This window comes from Syzygium oleosum, unplaced genomic scaffold (assembly GCF_021117445.2).
Source record: "Syzygium oleosum isolate NSW1041296 unplaced genomic scaffold, Sole_v2.1 Sole_v2.41, whole genome shotgun sequence".
Lineage (NCBI taxonomy): Eukaryota > Viridiplantae > Streptophyta > Magnoliopsida > Myrtales > Myrtaceae > Syzygium > Syzygium oleosum.
Genome location: NW_026607525.1, coordinates 497,082 through 521,731, shown reverse-complemented (window position 1 = coordinate 521,731; position 24,650 = coordinate 497,082). Strand labels below are relative to the sequence as shown.

At 38.6% G+C, this 24,650-nt stretch overlaps 2 protein-coding genes and 4 pseudogenes across 4 annotated transcripts; 1 reads left to right on the top strand and 5 right to left on the bottom strand.

Moving 5' to 3' along the window:
* Window positions 1–508: 508 nt before the first annotated feature.
* LOC130136096 (uncharacterized) lies at window positions 509–4,320 on the top strand. 3 transcript variants are annotated; one of them, XM_056306156.1, is made up of 6 exons: window positions 509–704; window positions 1,197–1,246; window positions 3,377–3,490; window positions 3,592–3,719; window positions 3,934–3,978; window positions 4,029–4,320. In XM_056306156.1, the coding sequence occupies exons 2-6, from the start codon at window positions 1,198–1,200 to the stop codon at window positions 4,140–4,142; spliced, it is 450 nt and encodes a 149-aa protein (XP_056162131.1). In that variant the 5' UTR covers window positions 509–704; window position 1,197; the 3' UTR covers window positions 4,143–4,320. The 3 variants fall into 3 exon arrangements, with proteins under 3 accessions (XP_056162131.1, XP_056162132.1, XP_056162130.1); XM_056306157.1 differs by having other exon boundaries at window positions 1,191–1,246; window positions 4,059–4,320; XM_056306155.1 differs by having other exon boundaries at window positions 1,191–1,246.
* Window positions 4,321–4,938: 618 nt separating this feature from the next.
* Window positions 4,939–8,353, bottom strand: LOC130136037 (2-alkenal reductase (NADP(+)-dependent)-like; annotated as a pseudogene).
* Window positions 8,354–8,500: 147 nt separating this feature from the next.
* LOC115692923 (2-alkenal reductase (NADP(+)-dependent)-like) lies at window positions 8,501–10,469 on the bottom strand (annotated as a pseudogene).
* Window positions 10,470–13,276: 2,807 nt separating this feature from the next.
* LOC130136036 (2-alkenal reductase (NADP(+)-dependent)-like) lies at window positions 13,277–15,198 on the bottom strand (annotated as a pseudogene).
* A 2,169-nt stretch (window positions 15,199–17,367) lies between these two features.
* LOC130136087 (NADPH-dependent oxidoreductase 2-alkenal reductase-like) lies at window positions 17,368–19,134 on the bottom strand. Its single transcript, XM_056306123.1, has 5 exons — window positions 18,830–19,134; window positions 18,354–18,531; window positions 18,099–18,265; window positions 17,923–18,005; window positions 17,368–17,822 (listed from the first exon to the last, which is right to left on the bottom strand). The coding sequence occupies exons 1-5, from the start codon at window positions 19,061–19,063 to the stop codon at window positions 17,444–17,446; spliced, it is 1,041 nt and encodes a 346-aa protein (XP_056162098.1). The 5' UTR covers window positions 19,064–19,134; the 3' UTR covers window positions 17,368–17,443.
* A 2,333-nt stretch (window positions 19,135–21,467) lies between these two features.
* On the bottom strand, window positions 21,468–24,153 carry LOC115692917 (probable polygalacturonase At1g80170; annotated as a pseudogene).
* Between the last annotated feature and the right edge of the window lie 497 nt (window positions 24,154–24,650).

The following is a 24,650-nucleotide window of genomic DNA, read 5'->3' as shown; positions in this document are numbered from 1 at the left end:
CAGTTGGGACCTTCCTCCTTGATAGTGATCATGGGACGTAATTTCTTCATCATACTAATATGGTTATATGTGGGCAAAACAAGTACTTACCGAACAATTAGTAAATTTTCTCATTATTTGGCTGGTACTTTTATACTAAGAATAGTAAGTTCAAACTCTCTCTATGGCCGGCGGACAACTTGTCGAAATCGATAGTGATTTCTCAAGTAAAAACATCTTACACCATTTCAATAACTAGTACTTTCTTCGATCAATCACCAGTCTAATAGGAAAGAGTATTAACGATGATAGCTTAATAACATGACTAGTAAGCTTTCAAGACAAGAAATTAGTAATTGATACCATAAAAATTCAGCGACATTCACAAGTGTGACTAGTGACCCTTCCTTGATAGAAAGGTAAAAATTGAAAAACTTTCTTATAGCCACAATAACCTCTTTTTAATTTCCGTTATTTCTTTTTTTTATATAAGCAAATCAAATCAGTAAAAATACAAGGAATGGGCAATTTCGACCATTTTTGGAGCCGGGCCTTTGAGTTTCGTTCCAGCTCCGATCCTTCTCCCTTTCTGGTCGAACGGAGGAGGCCGGAGATCGGGACGGCGCCGCCGTGAAGATCACCGGAAGTGGTACGGTCGAGCGTCGCCGCCGTCGTTCTGGGGGTGCCGGTTGTCTCCAGCTTCTTGTCGTTCTCAGGAGCCCCAGGTTAATTCTCTCTCTTCTCCGCAGCATTCACGTCTCGAGTTCATTTCACTGTTGGACTTGTCAAGTTTCAATTTCTTTTGAGCCCGAAGAAGCATATGAACGTGCTGGTTTCCACTTTGCTGTCTTTCTTCTTAAGGGTTTAGATTCTCTCTCTCTCTCTCTCTCTCTCGTAGTTTAGTGAGAGTTCCGTACTGTGTTACTCTGTACAGCAATGAGATTTGTGCTTCTGATTTAGCCCTTAAGTTGGTATCTTGAATTGCATTCATTTGAAACAATGAAATTGGAGCATCTCTTGATACTTCATGAGCTGGTAATCTGTGGGTGGCTGGTTGATATTTGATCAGAAATTGGATTCTCTCTAGGAAGAGGAGAAGGTCCAATTTTTGCTATTCAGTAGTTGTCGCTATACAGTTTATGGGACGGTTGTGTTTGTGGATCATATTTGTGGGTTACTGGGGGCTTTGTGTCTGACTTTTGTGAATTTAGTACCAGGATGAGAGATAATATGGAACCAGTGGATGCAAGCAAGGAGATAGCAGAAGGTGTGTAGATCTCTACTTTGTAGGGAAATCTTTAATGACCTCCAATAGTTTGTTAATCAAACTTATGCTTTTACAACTTATGAATCTCATGTTTTGATGATTTTCTACGCAAACTTTTCTGTACTGTAGAATGTGACGATGCCCATCTTCACCACTCAATACACAATCTCCCGAAAAACTTCGATTTTAAAGTGGGGATGGTCTTTTCAAGTGAACTCAAAGCATATCATACGTATGTGGCATATGCATTACGTAAGGGATTTGGAGTTCGGAAGGGTAAAAAAGCTAGAAATTCCAAAGGAGAAATCACTCGGCGTACATTTCTGTGTAATTGTGAGGGTTTCTCTTGCACTCCACCCGACCAGCAAAAAAAGATGGAAAGGACTGAGAATAGGTGTGGTTGTCTTGCACATATTCGATTTAAGGTTGAAAATGGCGTTCATGAAGTCATAGAGTACATGTCTGAGCATAACCATGCATTTCTTCCGGAAAATCAAAGGCACTTGATCAGATGTGGAAGGATGATTTCTGATCCAAGTAAAGGTGTCTTAGCTGACATGGCGAAAGCTGGTATTGTAAATTTCAGTTCATTTAACTTTTTGGAAAATGAAGATGGAGGAAGTAGAAATATGGGGTTTAGTTTGCGTGGTAGCCATAATTTCTTGCAAACTCAAAGATCAAGTATCGTGAGGGGGGAGGATTGGCAAACTCTCTTGAATCATTTCACGTGCATGCAGATGCAAAATCCCATCTTTTTCTATGCTGTACAGGTAGATCAAGATGGTAGATTGACGAACTTATTTTGGAGAGATAGTTTGTCTAAATTTGATTATGATTGTTTCGGTGACGTGGTGATGTTTGATACCACATATCGCGTTAGCAAATATAACATGATATGTGCACCTTTTGTTGGGGTTAATCATCATTGGAGGAATACCTCATTTGGGTGTGCTCTCTTGTTAGATGAGACGGTAAATTCATTTATATGGCTATTTGAGACATTTTTGGAGGCAATGGGAAATAGGGCACCCAAAACGATTTTCACTGACCAAGACCAAGCTATGGAAAAAGCTGTTGAAAAGGTGTTTTTGAATACACAGCATCGTGTATGCACATCACACATTGCAAAACATGCTGCTGTAAACATCCCCAATCTTTATGAGAAGCCTGAGTTTAGGGACAGATATTTCTCAAAACTACTATATAGATGTGAAACAGAGTCTGTATTCGAATCCACTTGGAAGGAAATGGAAGAGGAATGGGGCACTAAGGACAATTCTTGGCTTAACAGACTATATGAATCGAGAAATAAATGGAGTGCGGTCTTTGCTCGTGGTATATATTCATGTGGTATTGGATCAACTGAAAGGAGTGAGAACACAAATAATATCTTCCGGCTAATGCCTGCTAATAGTATGAACCTTATCGGATTTGTCCACCACCATGAACAACAGGTGAAATATATGAGGGAGATTGAAGTTCGAGATGAACACAATTCTCGAGGTAAGCCAAAATTGCTTGTGTCAAATAATGAGATTTTGACACATGCCGCTTTGGCGTACACTCACACCATATTTTCCAAGTTTAATGAGGAATTTTTGCAAAGTATGTCGGAACGAGTTTTGCGTTGTACTTCTGATGGGGTAGTCTCTGAATACACTTTAGTCTGCCATGGGGTTCATGGGGAAAATGTTGTGAGATATGATTCTGCTAATTTTTCCGTCTCTTGTGGATGTAAATTATTTGAATCAAATGGGTGGTTGTGCCGTCATGCTTTGTATGTACTCAACGGGGACATTATGGTTACAAAAATCCCATCTGCTTATGTTTTGAAGAGATGGACTAAGGGTGCCAAGGATTGTAATGTGGATAATGACTCTCCACAAGTGTCACCGTGTTCATCAAAGATGAGTCGTTATTCTACATTGATGCAAAAAGCTTTTGCTATTATGAACTCGGGTGCTGAAGATGAAAATACAATGAGAATTGCAATGCGAAATTTGGACAAGACGATGGAGGAAATTCTAGGGCACAAATCCAATCTTTTGACAAAAGATGGTGAAGATAACAGCGATAAGGTTGTGCATGGTAATGAGGGTTCTTACTCCGTTAGTGAAACGTCAATATCAGATCACGCTCCAAGGAAAGCGAAGGGAGTAAGGGGTGATGGGGTCGAGATTGAGTCAAAGAAAAAACAAAAGAAATCATCGAAAGGAGCAACCTCAACCGCAATTCAAAGTCGAGGTGATTGGGATAATATTTTGCATTATGAGTTTACTTCCATTAATTATTTGAGCTATATTACTTTACACTACACATAACAACAATTTCATTCTGTATTGAAGAGCTGGTTGTTAGCGCTACTCTGGATGAAGCCTATTTACCAACTCATTTGTCACATTCACGTCAGCAGTCAAGTTTTTCGCCTTGCAATTTTGGGGGTCCAACTACAAATCCAAGTCTCAATAATGGGGTATCTTCTCTTGGCCTGAGATATGTTTTTTCATTTGATTAACGAGACCATTTTACTTATCTAGATGTAACAAGTGTTCACCATTCACCTGCGTTTGCGAGTGGCTTTTACGCATTTACTGAGCCTAGCACTTATGTAAACTGAATCTACCGTCCCACTGTTGTAGCATTCTTTTTATATTCCTTTTGATATCTGATGTTACTGATTAATGTAGATGTCTGAATATCGCAACACAGCATATGCAGGTGTACTGAGTCAGGTACCTTATGCATCATGAGAAATTTGACACTTTCATGCCACATTTTAAAGAATTTATACTACTATTTTTCTCTTTTGCAGGGATCATCAAATTCTTATCAGTATCCTGGCAGAAACGTAGCCAATGAATCTGAAGGAACTAACATGGAAGGGTTACAAGGTTGATTAATCCATCGCTAGAGGCAGAGTAAATATGGTTTTGCGGTATGGAAGATCCAACTTCGATACATGTCTGGTGTACCTCAAGACAATTTAGATCAAATTTGTGCATGGAATGTTGATTGTATATATCAGTAGTATGTATGCTGGTTTATCTTCACATGTTGTGGAGTATATTACCGTAGACCCTCTGTCACTGTGTCATCCCTATTTTGAGTGCTTCACAGGGATCCTACGCTTTATAATCTTTTTTTTGGTCTTCCTATGTTACACTGACACTCCCTTGGGGAATCTAAATGTAAGAGAGATTAGTTACACAAACTGTTTGGGTAGGATTCATTAGTTCGTGACGGCACACTCATTGTGATCCATTTAAGATTGCTCGGTTTCTTTCTATGTAACAACATATTTTTTCTTGTACAATTCGTGTTATTTTTGGTCCAGGTTCCATGCTCGAGTAAACTACGGATGTCATGGCTCCAACAATGGGATTGCTCGTGATAAATGTCCGAGTCATCACTCTGAGAATGGAAGTTCCTCTGATGACTGTCTGGATGGAGAGTTCAGACGGTAGCCCAAAATAATAATGTGATCATAATGCTCTAATTAGCATTAGAAATGCTCCTCTGCATTGGCCTCAAGGATTCCAACCTTTTGGATAGGTTCTTATTCATTATCACTCGTATCAAACTACTTTACCAAGTGACCCGACGTCACTCACTAGTTGTAGTTTTTTCACTGTACTCATCTTTCCTGCTCAACCAGGATGAACTTGATCGGAAGTGAATTCGCCGCTAACCATTTAAAAACTTTTGTTGCCAAGATTAGGTAGAGAAACCGAAAACTTCTGCATGAAAGTTATAATGATTTCCACAGATATTACGGACTCTCTGGTTAAGTTGTTTAACAAAGCGAATTCATTCTTCTGTGATTTTAACCATCCTTTTCCGATATTATCTCCACGAAATAGTCCTACCAAAGCAGAGGGAATGCTCTCCACACCATTCGAGATGTCCTAGAGCGGGTGCATTTTGCCGCTGCGGAGATTGTCGCCTATGGTCGAAATGAGATCCTCAAAGATGCCCATGTGGTCCCAGGTTAGAAAACCCTGGATCTTTATTTTCTTGTAAATAACATCTAACATGTTTGGCGCGGCTCTTTTTCCAGGATCTGTGTACTCAGATATCGCCCCACAGACGGCAACTCGGCCATAGGTATTCATGTTAGCCACCACAGCTTCTAGCATCTCAGCACCCACATTGTCGAAGTATTTGTCGTTTCTGTCGAGGAAGTACCTGTTATTGGCAACGCAGGAAGCAAAATGATATAGGAATATCTTTTAGAACTTAGATTTATCCCAGAACTCTGGAGAAGAAGGTGGTCAATGCATCCGTGCATATTAAAATTGAGGACCCTGACCTTTTGAGAGTTGAATTCAAATCAGTTCCTCTTTATAATTGAAAGCATCATCAAAGCCAAGTTTTTCCTTGAGCAGTTCTACTTGTGACACAAGTTTAAAACTTGGGAGATTCATAAGTGGGCTCACGTCAAGTACTAGTCACATAGAAAATCGTGAAAGTGACCTTTTGCTTGCTTCCGGCGCAACCAACCACATAACAGCTGAGCAACTTCGCATACTGTCCGACCAAGTTACCGACCGATCCCCAAGCTGCAGACACAAATACCTTCTCTCCTTGCTTGGGCTTGCATATTTCGAAGAATCCAGCATAGGCTATAAGTCCACTGTATCCTGAAAGAGCAAGCAGAAATTTGATAAAGAAACACAAACAGAAGGGGAAAAAAACGTTTGGTAGCCTGAAGCATCAGTGGAAACTTTTTTTTTGTTTGATGTATCTTGAGCGACTGAGATCAAGAACTTGACATGGCTTGAGACATCATTTGCATCACACAACTAAGCGCATTCTGCGAGATACTGATCCAAGGTCAAACAAGCACTGCATCATTTCTTGGCCCCGTTAAGACATGTCCTTGTTCAAATGTGCTACACTATATAAGTCAAATGGGTACTTTCTGTGATATATTGCTGCAATGCATCAGATGATTTCAACACCATTTGGGGTTCTTATGTTTCTTCTGTTAGTATCAGTTTTTTTTTTTTTTGGTCGCTCTGTTATTATCAGTTAATTACAACATTTTTCTACCATAATAACTATTGAAATATTATCCCACATCACTTGACAACAGGTCCTAAATGCTTTTATATTCAAGTGGTCTCCTTTCACCGATTAGCTCAAGTTTGGTTGATCTTTCTAACATGATATTAGAGCTATTGCTATCCCTTCGCAAATGTGCAGCAATCTTATAAAGTTATTTTGATTAAGAAGAAATTCGTGTCTTTGAAAATATTATGATAATAGGAAATTGTCGGTGAACTTTCCCGATAGTCCAACATGGTATGACAAAGGAAACCCCAATGGATCCAGCCTCCTGATCATCCCATTTCTTCTTATCTTACTGTACTCTGCCCAAGTTACAACTCCCACAACCAAATCACCCTTCTCAAATTCAACATTGTCTGAAGCCACACCATATGCTTCAATTTCCTGCACACAGATTTTAAGACAAAAATCAAAGAAAACCCAATTCCTATTTTCAATTCCCATCACATTTACATGATCTTCTTGTGAACATATATTTAGCTGCTATGAACAAGTCACACTCACCTCACCAAGAGTAATTCCTTTGTAACCGGGATCAGTTTTCTGCGACCGTCTTACGTGGCATAACGGCGCTGATGTGGATAATTTTTAATAATACTAGGACTCGATCGGCAAAAAAAAGGTTTTCGACTAAATTAGCACAATTGCGATAGATTTATGATTTTTTTGGTGATCTTTCCATAGTAGATGGCATGATACTCAAAGTGTATCATATATGTTTCTCCGATTTGTTTTATTTTGTTAAATAATTTTTTTCTCACTATACACGTTTATTGAATTTGCAAGACCGAAAAAAGATAAATTAGAAGAATACTTGAGAACAAAATAAACGAGCATCAAACGAATTATAGGAGCCGGTTGAAATCCAACATTAGTCTAGCTGTCATGTGATAAATAGCACTATTTTCAAGGAATCCCTTCTTAGACTGTAGTAATTCCCAAGCTCAACCGATGCCTGCAATTTTACATTTTATACACACAAAAAACAATCGTATTATTTATCAATTTCATTGAACTTTCAGACCCCAACTCAAGCTCGAGCTCAAGTCCAAGTTGAATTTGAGCTTACACAAAAAGGAATCAGCTAATTGAATCAAGTTGAGCTGAATTCTAAGCCTATTAAATATTAAATTAAGTCACGCTTGAGTTTGAGAAGTCGAGCTTGATTAAGCTCGAATCGGGTACCAAGCCTTACATGTTTGAGTCAAGTCGAGTTTGATCATTGAATTGCATCGATTCGGCTCGGCTCGGTTATAACACTAATATGAATGACAACTCGACTCAACTTGATTACAACTCTAGCACAGTATGAATCAATCATAATCAAGCGGTAATACTATAGACTAAACCAAATGCAGAGACTTGAAGAAGCTAAAACTGATCTGGTTAAGAAATCAATCATAATCAAGCACCTAATCAGGCCTCAACTGGACGCCTATCAAGCACGAGCCTGCCCTATGATCACCTTTATGTTGGAACCAAAAGGGATAATGACGACTTTGGAAATTTAAAACGAGTGCACAAGTTGGAGAAAGAAATTGTTCTTAAAATACTTTCTGACGGCTTATCATATAACACTCACCCTCTAGTCCTTATATAATAGTAGAACACCTACGATACATTTAATGCTAAAGACTAACATCTCATACACTAATTACCTAGCGACAAAATATCAACATACATTAAATGAGCCATGGAGTCTGGAGCACTCTTTTTGACAACATTAAATGAAGCAACAAAAGCCCACAAAGCTAAGAGAGAAAAAGTCCACAAATAATAAATGCGTTAGAAAACAAGCGTAGAAATATGTGGAGAACTCTTCAATGATTTCTGTCTTCGTTAAATGCATGGAGCATTTGTCTTCTTTTTTCCCCTGCAAGCATTTAATCAGATCTTCATAGAGAGATCTGCTTTCTTGTTCACTCTTGTTGACTTCTTTCTGTTTTCACGGAGGAATTGTCGACACAACAATCAATTTTATTAATACTTTAACACTTCAATCACAAAATTCACCCCAACATTCAGATTGGAAGTCATCTGGCGGGGGTAGCAATGAGAATCTCGATTGATTTGCTATATATCATCTGGTGATGCCGGTGCAACCTCATGTAAAATTTTTCCTTTGGTAAAATATGATAATAAATTATCCAATGCAATGCGTATATTTATTGATAATATGTAGTAATGTGAGTAAAATAGTACTAACAGAGATGACAATAGTCGTGTAGGTTCATGTAGTAAACTCGAAGGAATCCGATATTGAGGCATTGATCTGGCTAAGTTATAACCCAATTAGGAAATTCTCATTCTTGTGCAATCTTAACAATTTTCTTCCCAATGTTGTCGCCGTGAAACAGCCCTGTGAAAGCAAAGGGAATGCTGTCCAGGCCATCCGAGATGTCCTCGAGCGGGCATAACTCGCCGCTGCGGAGATGGTCGCTGGTGGTTGAGATGAATTCCTCGAAAAGACTAATGTGATTGCCGGCTAAACAGCCCTGAATCTTTATTCTCTTGTAAATGGCATCTAACATGTCGGGCGGGGCTCTTTTCCCCGACTCTGTATACTCGGATATTGCTCCACACACGGCAACTCTGCCAAAGGCATTCATGTTAGCAACCACCGCTTCTTGCATCTCGGCACCCATGTTGTCAAAGTATATATCGATCCCGTCAGGAAAATACCTGTCAATTGACTGAAACAAACACAAGAAAAATGACTAGATTTTTCTTTTGAGAAGGGAATATACAATCTAGATTCTTGATACACTCTGAAGAATCAAGAATCTGACCTTTTGAGAGTTGAGTTCAAGCCAGTTTCCTCCCTGTAGTTGAAGGCCTCATCAAAACCTAGTTTATCCTTGAGCAGTTGTACCTGTAACAACAAAACAGGTTCATGATTCATGATCTTTCGGTGACGGAAACATTGGGGAAACTTGTAATGTAGGACTATGGGGAAAGTGACCTTTCGTTTGCTTCCAGCACAACCGACAACATTAGCAACTTCGCGTACTGTCCAACCAAGTTCCCAACTGAGCCCGATGCCGCCAATACAAACACTTTCTCGCCTCGCTTCGGCTTGCATATCTCGAAGAACCCGGCATAGGCTGTAAGTTCACTGTTTCCTAAAAGAACAAGCAAAAACCCATTAAGAAGCCCAACCAGAAGGGGAAAAAACGTTGGTAGTCTGAACAATCAATGCAAACAAATGTTTTTTAATTTGATGTCTACTGAGAGGCAGAGAGCAAGGACACCTAGCTCGACACATCATTTGTATCACCCAACTATAGCGCATTCTGCAAGAGACCGATCCAAGGTCAAATAACGCCTACATCATTTCTTGCCCTGTTAAGACACGTCCTTGTTCGAATGTGTATCTTCTGCGACATATTGCTGTAATACAACACCATATGGCTTCAACACCATTTGGAATTCTTATGTCTATTCTGTTAAAATCAGTTAACTAAAACATTTTTCCGCCAGAATAACACAGCTACTTAAGCGGGCACATGCCAAAATCCAAAATTCCCCGGCAGAGTCTTATAAAAATTCTTTTGATTAAGAAGAAATCATGTATCATTGAAAAGTAATGATCATAAGAAATCGTTGGTGAAAAAGATATTTACCCAATATTCCAACATCGTATGACAAAGGGAACCCCAATGGATCATGCTTCCTGATCATCCCATTTCTTCTTATCTTACTGTACTCTGCCCAAGTAACAACTTCCAAAATTAAATCACCCCTCTCAAATCCAACATTGTCTGAAGCCACAACTTTTGCCACACCATATGGCTTAATTTCCTGCACACAAGTTTTGAGACAAAAATCAAAGAAAACCCAATTCCTTCTTTCAATTCCAATCACATTTACATGATTTTCCTGTGAACATATATTTAGCTGCTATGAACAAGTCGCTTACCTCACCAAGAATGATTCCTTCGAAACCGGGACCGGGTTTTTGAGACTTGCTGTAATGCTTCATTCGGTTCAACTGATACGGGTCGATGGATTTATACAGGTTCTTCAATCTCATCTTGTCTGAACCGGGGTCGAGCGATAGAGCCACAGGTGAGGTTTTGAGCTCAAAATCAGACTCTTTGGGTGCACCCTCTATGTGGGTCTTCAGGGTCACATACTTGTTGGCCACTTCCATGGTTGCAGAAGAACAAGGAGAAGCTGAAGCTAGGAGACTAGACAGATTCTTGTCTGGGTGAAAGGGAAGAGTCTATTTATAACTATAGGACCATATTATGTAAAACATCTCAATGAAATTGACCGTTGCAGTGGTAATCTACCACGGTGCTACTTACCAAAAACTGTTAACGGCTTCCACCTTTTACTTTTTATTTTCATCGTTTAAAGTTGGATTTACTTAAATAAGATTATTTCAAAAGTTTCAACATATTTGGATACTAACATTCTAACGCCATCTAAGTTTTTTCCTTTCAAAAATCAATTAAAATATTTTCGAGAATTATCTACATAAAGAGTGATGTCGAGCATATTGAGAAGATTGGTTCCTAAACTTAGTATACTAATAATAAGACGAACTCTAAATAGCTTATAAATATAATCACTATGTTAAATGTTAACTTATACTCTACCGCAAAACTCGATATTCTACATTTATAGACAGGTTTTAATAAACTTAGTACCACATACTAGGCAAAAGGCCGGTTTAGTGATTGTGATTGTTATTGTCCTTTGCAAAAATATTAAGGATACTAGATATGGTTTTTTTTGGTCAACACTAGATATGGTTTAAGACAAATACAAAAAAATAAAAATAAATAAACACGAAAGACAAAAAGACAAGGGCAGGATCTAGAACAAGAAATACCCGCAACAAGAGAAGATGCCATTTCCGTTGGCCAGATAGTGATCACCGATTTCCAATTGCACAATTACTCGATTAGAATAATCAGCCACTTGCTCAAGTGGGTGATTATTCTACAAAGTAGTTCGAAATATAAGTACAAGATGACATGATTGTGATTTATTTATGTTTTGAGCTCTAAAATGTATTTCGCTCCATATAATAACAGCTCAAATTTTTAGAATAGATTGTTGCATATTAAATCTTATTAATAAGAGCAATACCAACTATATTTTTCAATGAACCTTTGTCAATTTCTTAATCTCGAGATTTTGATATATAATACGTTGCATCGCTCATTTTTGTCGTTATGACATGATACTTAAAGTGTATCATACATGTTTCTCCAATTTGTTTTATTTTGTTAAATAAATTTAGTTTCTCACTTCACATGTTTATTAAATTTTCAAAGAATCCTTTCTCTTAGGCTCCATTTGATTCGATGAAAAATGAATGATTTGGAAAATATTGTCCTAAAAAGGACCGCTTGAAATAATTAGTTAACAAAAAATATTTTCATTATCGATCCTATTTATGTCTAAAAAATTTCGAAGATAATGAAAATATTTTTCGTTGATTCATTTTTGTGAGTAACACAAGCGATCGTTTTAGGATAATGTTTCACAAATTACTCATTTTTTTGATAAATTATTTTCCAAAAGATGAATGATTTGTGAAACATTATCCTAAAAACGATAACTTGTATCACTCATAAAAATGAATGAATAAATTTTATTTTATCGTTTACGAAAATATTTATATATAAATAGTAGTAGATAATGAAAACATTTTTATTGGCTAAGGGCCAGAAACCCTCGCCTGATCTAGATGAGAGCCGCGACCCTCACTCAAATCTGGACAACGTCCTGCAGGCCCTCGCCTGCAGTCGGCGGGGTTGCCAGGTGGCTAACCCGACCGACCATTCCCCCACCAATGCCAGACTTTCCTAGTAATGGTGCGGCAGCGGCGGGGTTTTTTTTTTTAATTTAATTTAAATAAAATTTGTATTTAAAAGGACTAAAATAACATTGTTTCAATCTTATATTTCATGTTTTAGCCACGTTATCACCACATAAGAAATATAAATAATTAAACTAAGTCACATCAGCTTTTTCCGTTAGCCAAGTTAGACGGAGTTAACAAAATGGCTCGATTGCACCAATTTAACAAATTCCAGGACTTAATTATACTTTATGTAAGTTTTACGACTCAATTGCACTTTCATGACAAGTTTAATGACTTTCAGTGCATTTATCCCTATTCATAATTTAATTATTAACTAATAGACAAAAATTATTTATATATTTGTAATATCACAAAACATACAGGGGTAAATTACACTCATGATTGACTAGTAAAGCAATAATCATAATACAATGTTTTTGTTAATATAATCACATGTTACTAATCTAATAATATCCATGAGGTATTAAGCTCATGAATCATTATTTAAAGTGTGAATTTATTATAGAAATATGATTATGTGACTGTCCTTAATCAACTGTGAGAATAACAATCTATTTAAGACTACAAAAAAATAAATAACAAATAAATAGAAATTATTGTGGGGTCTACTTCTTCAAGAATTTGGAGTTCACAACATGCTGTTACTCTCACAATAGTTCAAAGATTGTTACGTTAGCACAACCCTTTATTATATTCCCCTTGATTATGATTTTCAGGGTATTTTGAGAATTTTGATGTTATTCCTTCCTTATTACATGTCATTAGTGAAACCAATCATTATAATCCTTTTTAAAACTCTATTACATTTCAGTGTGATAGTTGCAACTAAAGAGGTTGCAATAGCATAGAGAGAAATCACACTAAGCTATCTCTAACCTCAATGAGATGCTGCATAAGATAAATGCAAAAACTTGGGCGGTCACCCATTTTTCAAAAACCTTTCACAGAATATGTTCTGTTGACTCTGTACTTCAATATCTTACTTAGGACCACCAGTTTTTGTAATTTCTGAAGTTTTCATTGCCTGATCTGCATCAAATTGTTTTGCCATCCTCCGTTTCAAGATTCCCATCATAAAAGATGTAAAAAGTTTCCGGCAATTTATGAAATGTAAACTCGAATGAATCGGACACTGAAGCACTGATCCGACTAAGTGAGAACCCCGATTAGCAAACTCTCATTCTTCTGCAATCTTAACAATTTTCTTCCCGATGTTGTCACCGCGAAACAGCCCTGTGAAAGCAAAGGGAATGCTGTCCAGGCCATCTGAGATGTCCTCGAGTGGGTACAACTCGCCACTGCAGAGAGGTCGCTGGTGGCTGAGATGAAATCCTGGAAAAGGCCTATGTGATCGCCGGCTAAAAAGCCCTGGATCTTTATTCTCTTGTAAATGACATCTAACATGTTGGGCACGGCTCTTTTCCTAGAATCTGTATACTCGGATATTACTCCGCACACGGCAACTTTGCCAAAGGCATTCATGTTAGCGACGGCCGCTTCTTGCATCTCGGCACCCGCGTTGTCAAAGTATATATCGATCCCGTCCGGAAAATACCTGTCAATTGACAAAAACAAACACATGAAAAATGACTAGATTTTTCTTTTGAGAACAGAACATACAATCTAGATTCTTGAAACACTCTGAAGAATCTGACCTTTTGAGAGTCGAGTTCAAATCAGTTTCCTCCCTGTAGTTGAAGGCCTCATCAAAACCTAATTTTTCCTTGAGCAGTTGTACCTGTAACAACAAAACAAGTTCATGATTCATGATCTTTCGGTGACGGAAACATTGGGGAAACTTGTAATGTAGGACAATAGGGAAAGTGACCTTTTGCTTGCTTCCTGCACAACCGACAACGTAGCACCCATGCAACTTTGCGTACTGACCAACCAAGTTCCCGACCGACCCCGATGCCACCGATGCAAACACCTTCTCGCCTCGCTTTGGCTTGCATATCTCGAAGAACCCAGCATAGGCTGTAAGTCCACTGAATCCTGAAGGAACAAGCAAAAACCCATAAAGAAACACAACCAGAAGCCTTCTGGCAGAAGGGAACAAAACGTTGGTAGTATGAAGCATCAGTGCAAACAAATGTTTTCTAATTTGATGTCTCCTGAGAGGCAGAGATCAAGAACTTGACATAGCTTGAGACATCATTTGTATCACCCAACTATAGCGCATTCTGCAAGGTACGGATCGAAGGTCAAATAACCCCTACATTTCTTGACTCTGTTAAGACATGTCCTTGTTCAAATGTGTACCTTCGGCGACATATTGCTGTAATATGTCCTTGTTAAGACATACCATTTGGAGTTCTTATGTATATTCTGTTAAAATCAGTTCATTAAAACATTTTTCTGCCAGAATAACACAGCTACTTAAGCGTGCACATGCCAAAATCCAAATTTCCCCGGCAGAGTCTTACAAAAATTCTTTTGAATAAGAAGAAATCATGTGTCATTGAAAAGATTATGATCATAAGAAATCGTTGGTGAAAGAGAAATTTACCCAATATTCCAACATGGTATGACAAGGGGAACCCCAATGGATCAAGCTTCCTGATCATCCCATTTCTTCTTATCTTACTGTACTCTGCCCAAGTAACAACTCCCACAACCAAATCACCCTTCTCAAATCCAACATTATCTGAAGCCACAACTTTTGCCACACCATATGCCTCAATTTCCTGCACACAGATTTTAAGACAAAATCAAAGAAAACCCAATGCCTTTTTTCAATTCCCATCACATTTACATGATTTTCCTGTGAACATATATTTAGCTGCTATGAACAAGACACACTCACCTCACCGAGAGTAATTCCTTCGAAACTGGGACCAGTTTTCTGCGACGAGCTGTAACGCTTCATCCGGTTCAACTGATACGGGTCGATGGACACGTACAAGTTCTTCACGATCATCTCGTCCGAACCGGGGTCGAGCGATAGTGCCAAAGGTGAGGTTTTGAGCTCAAAATCGGATTCTTTGGGTGCACCCTCCGTGTGGGTCTTCAGGGTCACATACTTGTTAGCCACTTCCATGGTTGCAGAAGAACAAGAAGAAGCTGAAGCTAGGAGACTAGACAGATTCTTGTCTGGGTGAAATTGACAAGTCTTTCTATACTATAGGACCATATATATATAAAACTTCTGCATGCAATTGACCTCTCTACCTTTTACTTTTTATTTTTGTCGTGTAAACTTTGATTAATTTAAATAAGATTATTTCAAAAGTTTCAACATATTGATATTTTAACGTCATTCAAGATTTTTTCTTTCGAAATTCCAATTAAAAATATTTTCGAGATTTATCTACATAAAGAGTGATGTCGAGTATACTGAGAAGATTGATTCCTAAACTTAGTATACTAATAATACTTAGATTGATTCCTAACGTACAAAAAGACAAGGGCAGGATCAAGAACAAGCAACACCCGCAACAAGAGAAGATTCCATTTTCATTGACCAGATAATTACTCGTGACAAATTGTGATTAATTAAATAAAGATGAAGGAATAGTCATGCGTAGAGAAGATTTCTTTCGGCTCTAAAATGTACTTCACTGCATACATTAGTAGTTAAAATATTTAGAATAAATTATTGCGTATTCGACTTTACTTATAAGCGCAATCCCAAAATTATTTTTCAATCAACATTTGTCATTTTCTTACTATCGAGTTTTATGTAGAATAATACATTGCATCGTGTAATTGTGTTCCTACAACATGTACTAGATGACATGATGCCTAAAGTGAATCGTATGTCTTTCTTGGGAAAATTGTCCAAAAACTCCTTAACCTATTGCGTTTTTGTCAATTTTGTCCTAAATTTTTTTTATGGGAGATGAGTCAATTCTATACTTTGGGGTAATTTACATTATCATCGCTAAAATTGATGTTATTGAGCACATCACTTTAAATCTTTCGTGGTTGTCTATCTATCACATGACGTATTTCCCAACAGTAACATTAGAGGAAATGCAACATTAACATGTTTAGCTGCACTAATGACTGTTAAATTACAGGCATATTACAAGTTGATTGCCTATTACAATGTTTGTTTACACTTACAGTAGTAGCTACTACCGTTTACTGATATTACAGGTCTATTACAAGTTGTAATAGCTATGACTTAATAGCTATCACATGACCCTCTAAAAAGTGCCCCTCTTTTTTCCTACTCACCCAGTCAATATTAGATTACTAATTATCATTAAAATCTATGTTAATTCTAACTAATTTGCTAATATTATATTGATATTGATAACCCCTGTCGTACTTATTCTGGTATACAAAAATAGTATATGAATAATAAATAATATATTACATAATATCTAAATAATCGATATAATTTAACTATGATATCTTGATTATACATAGTTATTTACAAAAGGTTGTTCATACTACAATAACTAGCATAATGTTTGCTACTCACTGTAAGGTACGATTACTTGAATTTTCATAATTTTTTTTTGTCTGTCATACTCTAACTCTCAACTCACTCGTAGACTTTTGCCATGCCTCTTTGCAGAGCTTAGGAGTCGAAACCCACATTTGAAATTAGAAGTCCTCACCCCTAGCCTCCTGAGAAGGTGGAGAATCAAATTCCTCACCTCGCTCTTCCCAAGTAGGAAGGGCAAACCTCAGTGGTTGAATTTTCATAATTAAATACAATGTAATCACACGTTACTTCTGTGAGGTATTAAGCTCGTGAATCATTATTTAAAGTTTGAATTTATTATAGTCCCCTTGATTATGATTTTGGGAGTATTTTGAGAATTTTGATGTTATTCCTTCTTATTACAAGTCACTAATGAAACCAATCAGTATAACCATTTGCTTGAATTAAACCAATCATTATATTCCTTATTAAAGCTCTATTACATTTCAGTGTAATAGTTGCAACTAAAGAGGTTGTAATAGCATAGAGAGAAATCACACTAAGCTATCTCCAACCTCAATAAAATGCTGCCTAAGATAAATGCAAAAACTTGGACAATCACCCATTTGTCAAAAACCTTCCACATAACATGTTCTGTTCATGACAAAAAAAAAAAAAAACATGTTCTGTTGACTCGGTACTTCAATATCTTACTTAGGACTATTAGTTTTTGTAATTTCTGAAGTTTTTATTGCCTGATCTGCATCAAATTGTTTTGCCATTCTCCATTTCAGGATTCCCGTCATAAAAGATATAAAAAGTTTCCGGCAATTTATGATATGTATACTCGAATGAATCAGATACCGAACACTGATTTGATTAAGTTAAAATCCTAATTAGCAAACTCTCATTCTTCTGCAATCTTAACAATTTTCTTCCCGACGTTGTCGCCTCGAAACAGCCCTGTGAAAGCAAAGGGAATGCAGTCCAGGCCATCCGAGATATCCTCAAGCGGGCACAACTCGCCACTGCGGAGATGGTCGCTGGTGGTTGAGACAAAATCCTGGAAAAGGCCAATGTGATCGCCGGCTAAAAAGCCCTGGATTTTTATTCTCTTGTAAATGACATCTAACATGTCGGGCGCGGCTCTTTTCCCAGAATCTGTATACTCGGATATTACTCCGCACACGGCAACTCTGCCAAAGGCATTCATATTAGCAATCGCCGCTTCTTGCATCTCGGCGCCCACATTGTCGAAGTATATATCGATTCCGTTAGGAAAATACCTGTCAATTGACAAAAACAAACACAAGAAAAATGACTAGATTTTTCTTTTGATAACAGAATATACAATCTAGATTCTTGATACACTCTGAAGAATCTAACCTTTTGAGAGTTGAGTTCAAATCAGTTTCCTCCCTGTAGTTGAAGGCCTCATCAAAACCTAGCTTTTCCTTGAGCAGTTGTACCTGAAACAACAAAACAAGTTCATCATTATTCAACATCTTTTGGTGACGAAAACATTGGGGAAACTTGTAATGTTGGGCATTGGGGAGGGTGACCTTTCGCTTGCTTCCTGCACAACCGACGACATAGCACCCGTGCAACTTCGCGTACTGTCCAACCAAGTTCCCAACCGACCCTGATGCTGCCGATACAAACACCTTCTCGCCTCGCTTCGGCTTGCATATCTCGAAGAACCCAGCATAGGCTGTGAGCCCACTAAATGCTGGATGAACAAATACAGGAGGATCAGAAAAGGGCATTATATCAAGTGACAGGACTAGCTAAAGAGATAAGATGGTGAAAGAGATTACCCAATATCCCAACATGATAAGACAGAGGAAACCCCATTGGATCAAGCTTCCTGATCATCCCATTGCTTCCGATCTTGCTGTACTCTGCCCAAGTGACAAGTCCCACAACCAAATCGCCCTTCTCATATTCAGGATTCTCTGAGGCCACAACTCTTGCCACACCAAAAGCTTCAATTTCCTGTTTACACAATATTTATAAAACAAAACGCCCAACTTATGTTTTTGCCATAAAAGTCAATCTTTTCACAACAGTGAGTTCTCTTTGGTTGCGTTTATTGAGAATGATTGATGATTAGCTTGGTCTTCGTGATGATGTCGTTTTATTTTTCACCAACAAAAATAGTCATCACTGCAGGCACCGGAAGCATTACAAATTCACCCAAAAAATTGTATTTTATAAAAAGAAATTAATTTGATTCACAGAACAGCAACAATGTCAAAACAGACTTAGCTACTTTATGAACAGAGTGACTAACCTGACCAGGAGTGATTCCCACAGCGAAACCGCCGGTCTTCTGCGACAAGCTGGAACTCTTCATCCTGTTCAACTGGTACGGGTCGATGGACACGTACAGGTTCTTCACAATCATCTCCTTCGAGCCAGGCTTGAGCGACAGAGCCAACGTTGAAGTCTTGAGGTCGAAGTCAGCTTCCTTGGGTGCATCCTGTATGTGGGTCTTTATGGTCCAGTACTTGTTCATCACTTCCATGGTTGCCTTGCCTCCTTTTGTTGAAAGAAGCTCAAGAAAACAAGTGAAGAAGCAGCAGAAGAAGCGGCAAAAGCTAATTCTTATCTTTATATGCGTAGATCTCTTTTATAATGTGGACCATCTATGTACCTGTATTTATAGACATATCATTGGTTTGCCTTCGATTGATTTCATTGGTGATTGATTTCTCAAAACTATTTCCCCCGTCCTTTTCCAAACAAAATGTGCATGGAACAGCTCCTAGGAATATCCCTCTTGCTGATATATCTGTATGAGCCAAAATATGGAAAGACAGAAGAAAAAATAAAAAATTTCTTCTGTTCATCTGAAAATTATCGTACAGAGGCAGTGTCAGCACATTACTGAAGTATGTGTATCTGCAATTTAAGTTCAAAAACCAACTACTAAAGAATCAATACACGCGCTTCCAACGTTGGAAAATACCGAACGTTTTGAACTTCATTAATTGAGCCGTTAACATTATATTTCGATCCATTAAGTCTTTAACATTATAAAAAAAGGTGCGTTCAAGTCCTAAGCTCACCGTCAAAAATCATACATAGCTCTTGGGTTAGTGGCCACGTGACATTTAAAACCATAGGATTTTCAATATTGGAAACCCACCGACAGTGAGATTAAAACTAGATTGCACATTTTCTAAACGTTGAGAACTATGTACAATCAAAATGTGAAGGACTGATTCTGCACTGGTACGGTGGTACCCAGAAAAGATTGGAGTTTCTCTTCATGTTTAAGCATTTCTTTCAGCTACTGTGTTTTGAAAATTCGAGAAAGTTAATGTATATTTGCTACGAGTGAACATTATTGGAATAGTCTGACCCCCCAAAAAAAAACATTATAGGAATAAGTCAACGAAAAAGACAAGAAGTGGGATCAAGAAATATGTTGGACTCGCAACAAGAGAAGATTCCTCGTGACAATCCGCTATTCAGAAAAACAAAGTCGTCAGAGCAATTGGCGGCCACATGAACTGCATATGGGTCATCTTATGCAATTGTCAAGATCCTTCCGGTTAATATGTCATAACTCAATTGCTGTTCAAATTAAGTCAAAAAAATTACCTAACTCGTTCACAATTTTAAAGAAGAGAAAAAAAAATTCGTAGATTTCAAGAACAATACCTAACTCTTCTCCACATTCAGATATGTGCTTGTGGACAATGGCAAACTTGTGCCATTAGAACTAGAATCTGTAGTTCGTCTGCACTTTAGCAGGTCACCTATAATACCGGACGCGTTGCGATTGTCTCGACTTGCAGAGTCTTATTTCGGCACAAGTGAAAACGGAACGTTGGCGTAGCATATCAAAGACATAACCAATGTTTGAATGTTGTGAAAATTGATACAGGTACAGACTGTATAGTTCTGGACGACAATGATTTCATTTCCTGAAGACTACAATGCATACTGGTGGTGTTAAATTTCGGGGGCATGAGGTAATCGTAGATGATGCTCAAAGTTGATCAATTTTGTCCTTTGTTCCTCTCGACGAAACTATTGATGTTAATGCATGATGGATCCTTTCGAGTCGGGCAAGACTTTCACCGGGAATGGATTTGCATGCATGAAAATGGGTTGACTCGTTTGGATTTTTGACCTCAATTGGACCTCCCATACTTAAGTTAGTACGTGAGGAAACCATAACATATGTATGACATCTCAAGTCCCATGTCAGTTGGGAGAGGACCTGTTAAGTGATTCATAAGTCAACACTCACCTCAGAAATGGTCACCACCTTGAGTGGTTGCTTAGGTTACTTTGTTCGGGGGTTGGACTCATGTGGATCAGGCTGAGTCGTTACAGATGATATCAGAGCAGGATCTCCTTGAGTAAATATGCAATTCATAATTCATAAACGAACTAGGCCCATTTCTGATCCGACAAGGATGGAGAGTGATTGACCGGGCGAAAGACATGGGTTTTTTAAGTGGGGGTCGGTTGGGAGAGATCTTATGGAGTGAATCATAAATCTAGACATCCTCAAATGGTGGTGTCGCATGTCTTGCGTGGCCGTTAAACCGTCCTTAAAGGGCCAATGGATGCTTGATTTCTAGGTAGTGCAACGCTTTTCGTCCTCCAACAGGATTAGGTTTTAGTGGAGGTCTTATCCATCAAACCACCTGTCGTGTAAAACCGGCTGAAGCCCGTTGTTCCGAGGGTCATTCTCCCTTCTCCATTGCCGTCGGGACCATCCTCCCGTCGGGTTTTCTGAGCACACGTGGCGTGCGCCCAGGTGCTTAGCTAAGTCCATCACTATCAACTGGTGTCTGGGCTCTTGTATGATATTGATTCCTAAGCTCAGCTATCTTGATTCTGACCATACAATCACAAAATAATGCAGAAACATTTATGTGCAGAAAGAGAATGCCAGTGAAGAGAAGCACTTTCAGCGAGAAATGGGTACATATAGACACAACCCAGACAGCTTTCACTGTACAACTGCTGAGGATACATGGGAGCTCTCTGCAACAGCCCAAGAAACTTTGAGAAGTCGACAGAGTTAGATACCGTTCTCTCGGTAGAACAAAGAGATTAATGGGCTTCTGTCAAACTTTGGAGACAGGGATCCGGTCGAACCACTCCAATGGTGTTCCCGTATGCGTTGAGGCAACTAGACGTGACTTGCCTATCCATGTTTGCAGATGTCAGCTCTATCGATTCAAAGTACTATTCCGGTGCACGCGACGCTCCGACTGCAGTTCAGATTAATAGCGACATCCATGCTTGAAGTCCCGGAAAGGCCAATATATGCCCCGTCACTTATGTGAACTCCGGTTTGCTTCGTCCAAAAATTCGTAGGGAGAAAGAAACTGCCTCGATGATTTGCGCCTTTCATGGAAAAGAAAAGCATCACTATAGGAAAGGGATTTACCATTTCTTGGCATGCTCCCCGGGCAGAACAGTAGTTTTGGTCGATGATTATCGGGTTTCTAACCGAGTCGAATTTAAGATGGTCGAAAGTGATTCTTCGCACATATCCCTTCCCAACCTTCACTACATCAACACAAAGGAATATCGAGGAAGTGCAAACAGAACAGAAATATGAAACGAAATTCCCATCTCGGATGAATGCAATTTGCACTCATTGTTCATTACCTGCCATGTTTTGATCCGAGCACCGTTTGTAGTATGCTTAAAATGTACATTGCTCACGTGAATGTTCTCGACTTGAACGAAATTCCCTCCTCGGCCTAAACTTCCAATGCTGTAGAAAGCATAAACAAAGTAATGACAAAAACGAGAAGTGGGGTAGGAATTTCTTGACTTTCGCAAGAACGAAACGACCCTCATTTTATCGGACAAACGCAAAATTCATTTCCTTTTTAGGTTCAAGATTGGTGCATCATCTGCAATACTGCAATACCTGATAACAAACTATAGCCATCTTATGCATGAGTCTTGGAGAATCACGATGTAGATAATTTTCCAGATTAAGATTGCCCAAAGAGATGTTTGTGTTCATGATCCGATGCCCTTTTATCATGATTGATTCCATCATACGATCACATTGACAGAGATAGCATGAAGAATTGGACTTCACCTTACACCATGGCCAGGTCCACATGTGACAGATGAGACATACATATTTGAAGTGTAGTCTCCAGTGGATATACAATCATCACCTGGTGATCACAAGCCCAACTTTAAGGAAAACAGAAATCACAGAGACGAACATACGTGACTTCTGACCGCAATAAGGAAGACCGAACAGGAGGAATTGCAGAAATTACCAGTTCCAATGACTGTATTTGCAATGGACACATGCTGCAAAGGTTGAATGTGAATGCCATCGGTGTTGGGGCTTATCTCCGGAGCTTCAATCAACAAATTGCCGATGTTAAAGAAGCTGCGTCCCCTGATTAACACATGGGTTTCAGAACTGTTTACAAGTTTTATATTGTTAAGACTGCTCGCACTGCACCAAAGGAATTTCATAGCCTGCGAACCAATTACAAAATCGCCACAATTGTTCTACAAAAACACATCAATGTCCTATCAATATGTCAATTAGTGTTTGTTAATGCAAGGTAATAGGTTGAAGACTTACTATCGGTGCCAGAGAAGTGCATCCTTCCTGAAAAATTGCAGTCCATTGCATGACCCGAGCCAAGAAAAAACAAGTAGAATGAAAAATATACTTAGAAATTTTCATGTACCAAATGTGAATTATATCTGCAGGATTGCTTCCACCACTCTGATCCCTGTCCATCAATTGTACCGAAACCAGTGACATGAAGCTGATCTATGCCACGGAATGTGATCCATGAGCTAGGGTCGAGATCTGTCCATTCTCTAGGCAAGGTAGGTGCGTTTTTATATCCCCTAATACCTATGGAATTGAACGAAACATGTGTTGAAATTGACATGTAGGAAAAATGAAAGAGAATCGAGTTGATGATTTTATTGCACTCTGGAATGGTCAGTTTGAATAATTTGATAATCGGGTGAAAGAGTGAAGTTGATCTATGTATACAAGAAATGTGATATTTTTGGTGTTGTAGGGCCCGCTGAATGGAAGCTGATGTACCAGAAACGTGTAATTATCCAGAATGATCATGGTCGGATTCTCGAATTGCGCGCTGCATGTAGCATGCCAAGCTTCAAGAAATGCCTGCAACAAGTGGGAGACAATGTCAAATCCGACATAGCGAGAAAAAGTTATAGACCAAATCGAGTGGATAAAGTATTAACAGGAAAAAGTATTACTCCTGCATCTTCTGTAATGCCATCACCAACGCTTCCATAATCGCAGACACTGAAGAACCCGGAGTCTCCGAAGACAATCACCGAGCCAAAGCCACGAGAAATCGTTCCAAAGATGAGAAAACGAGCCAATGTACCCTTGCAAAGTTGCAAAGCAGTCATTCACAAATGAGTTTTCATTGTACTTTAAACGCAAATAACAGAACAACACAGTCATGGGCCTGACCAAAAAAGCTTATGCGTAAGACTCTCACCATGAAGTTTTTCAGAACTCAGTGTGAGCACTAGCTGAAGGAACGATTTTCCATTGTTGCCGATCTCATAGCTGCTCCCGCTTCTTCCTTGTACAAAAGCTCCTCGCGCCATAATACTATTAGAACATGTTGTATAGTTTTGTAGGTTTTCCTTTACATTTCTTCTTTCTCTTTGGTCCACATTGGAAGAATGCTAGGCTCCTTTACTCCTCTAAGCCTATATAAAGGCTTCTCATGTACATTGTTTCATATACCATTATAAGAGAATAAATACCATTCTCTTTTAATCTTTCTTTCTTATCATGGTATCAGAGCCAAGATCATTGTCTTGAAGAGCATGTTCTGCGGTTGCCATCAATTGGATCTTCCGCATAAGAAATTAAGACAATGAGCTCATTATTTTTTTTTTAAAGTATGCTCTGCGGTTGCCATAAATTGGATCTTCCGCATCAGAAATTAAGATAATGAGTTTAGGGCTTTTGGGCCATCATCCTTGCTCGTTCTAATCCGCGCTTCTTCTTTCTTGATCCTTTCGATCACCTCAATTCATATTTCTAGCTTTGCTAGTGATTTCTTTTTCTGTCGTCATGGGTGATTCTAGTGACCGTA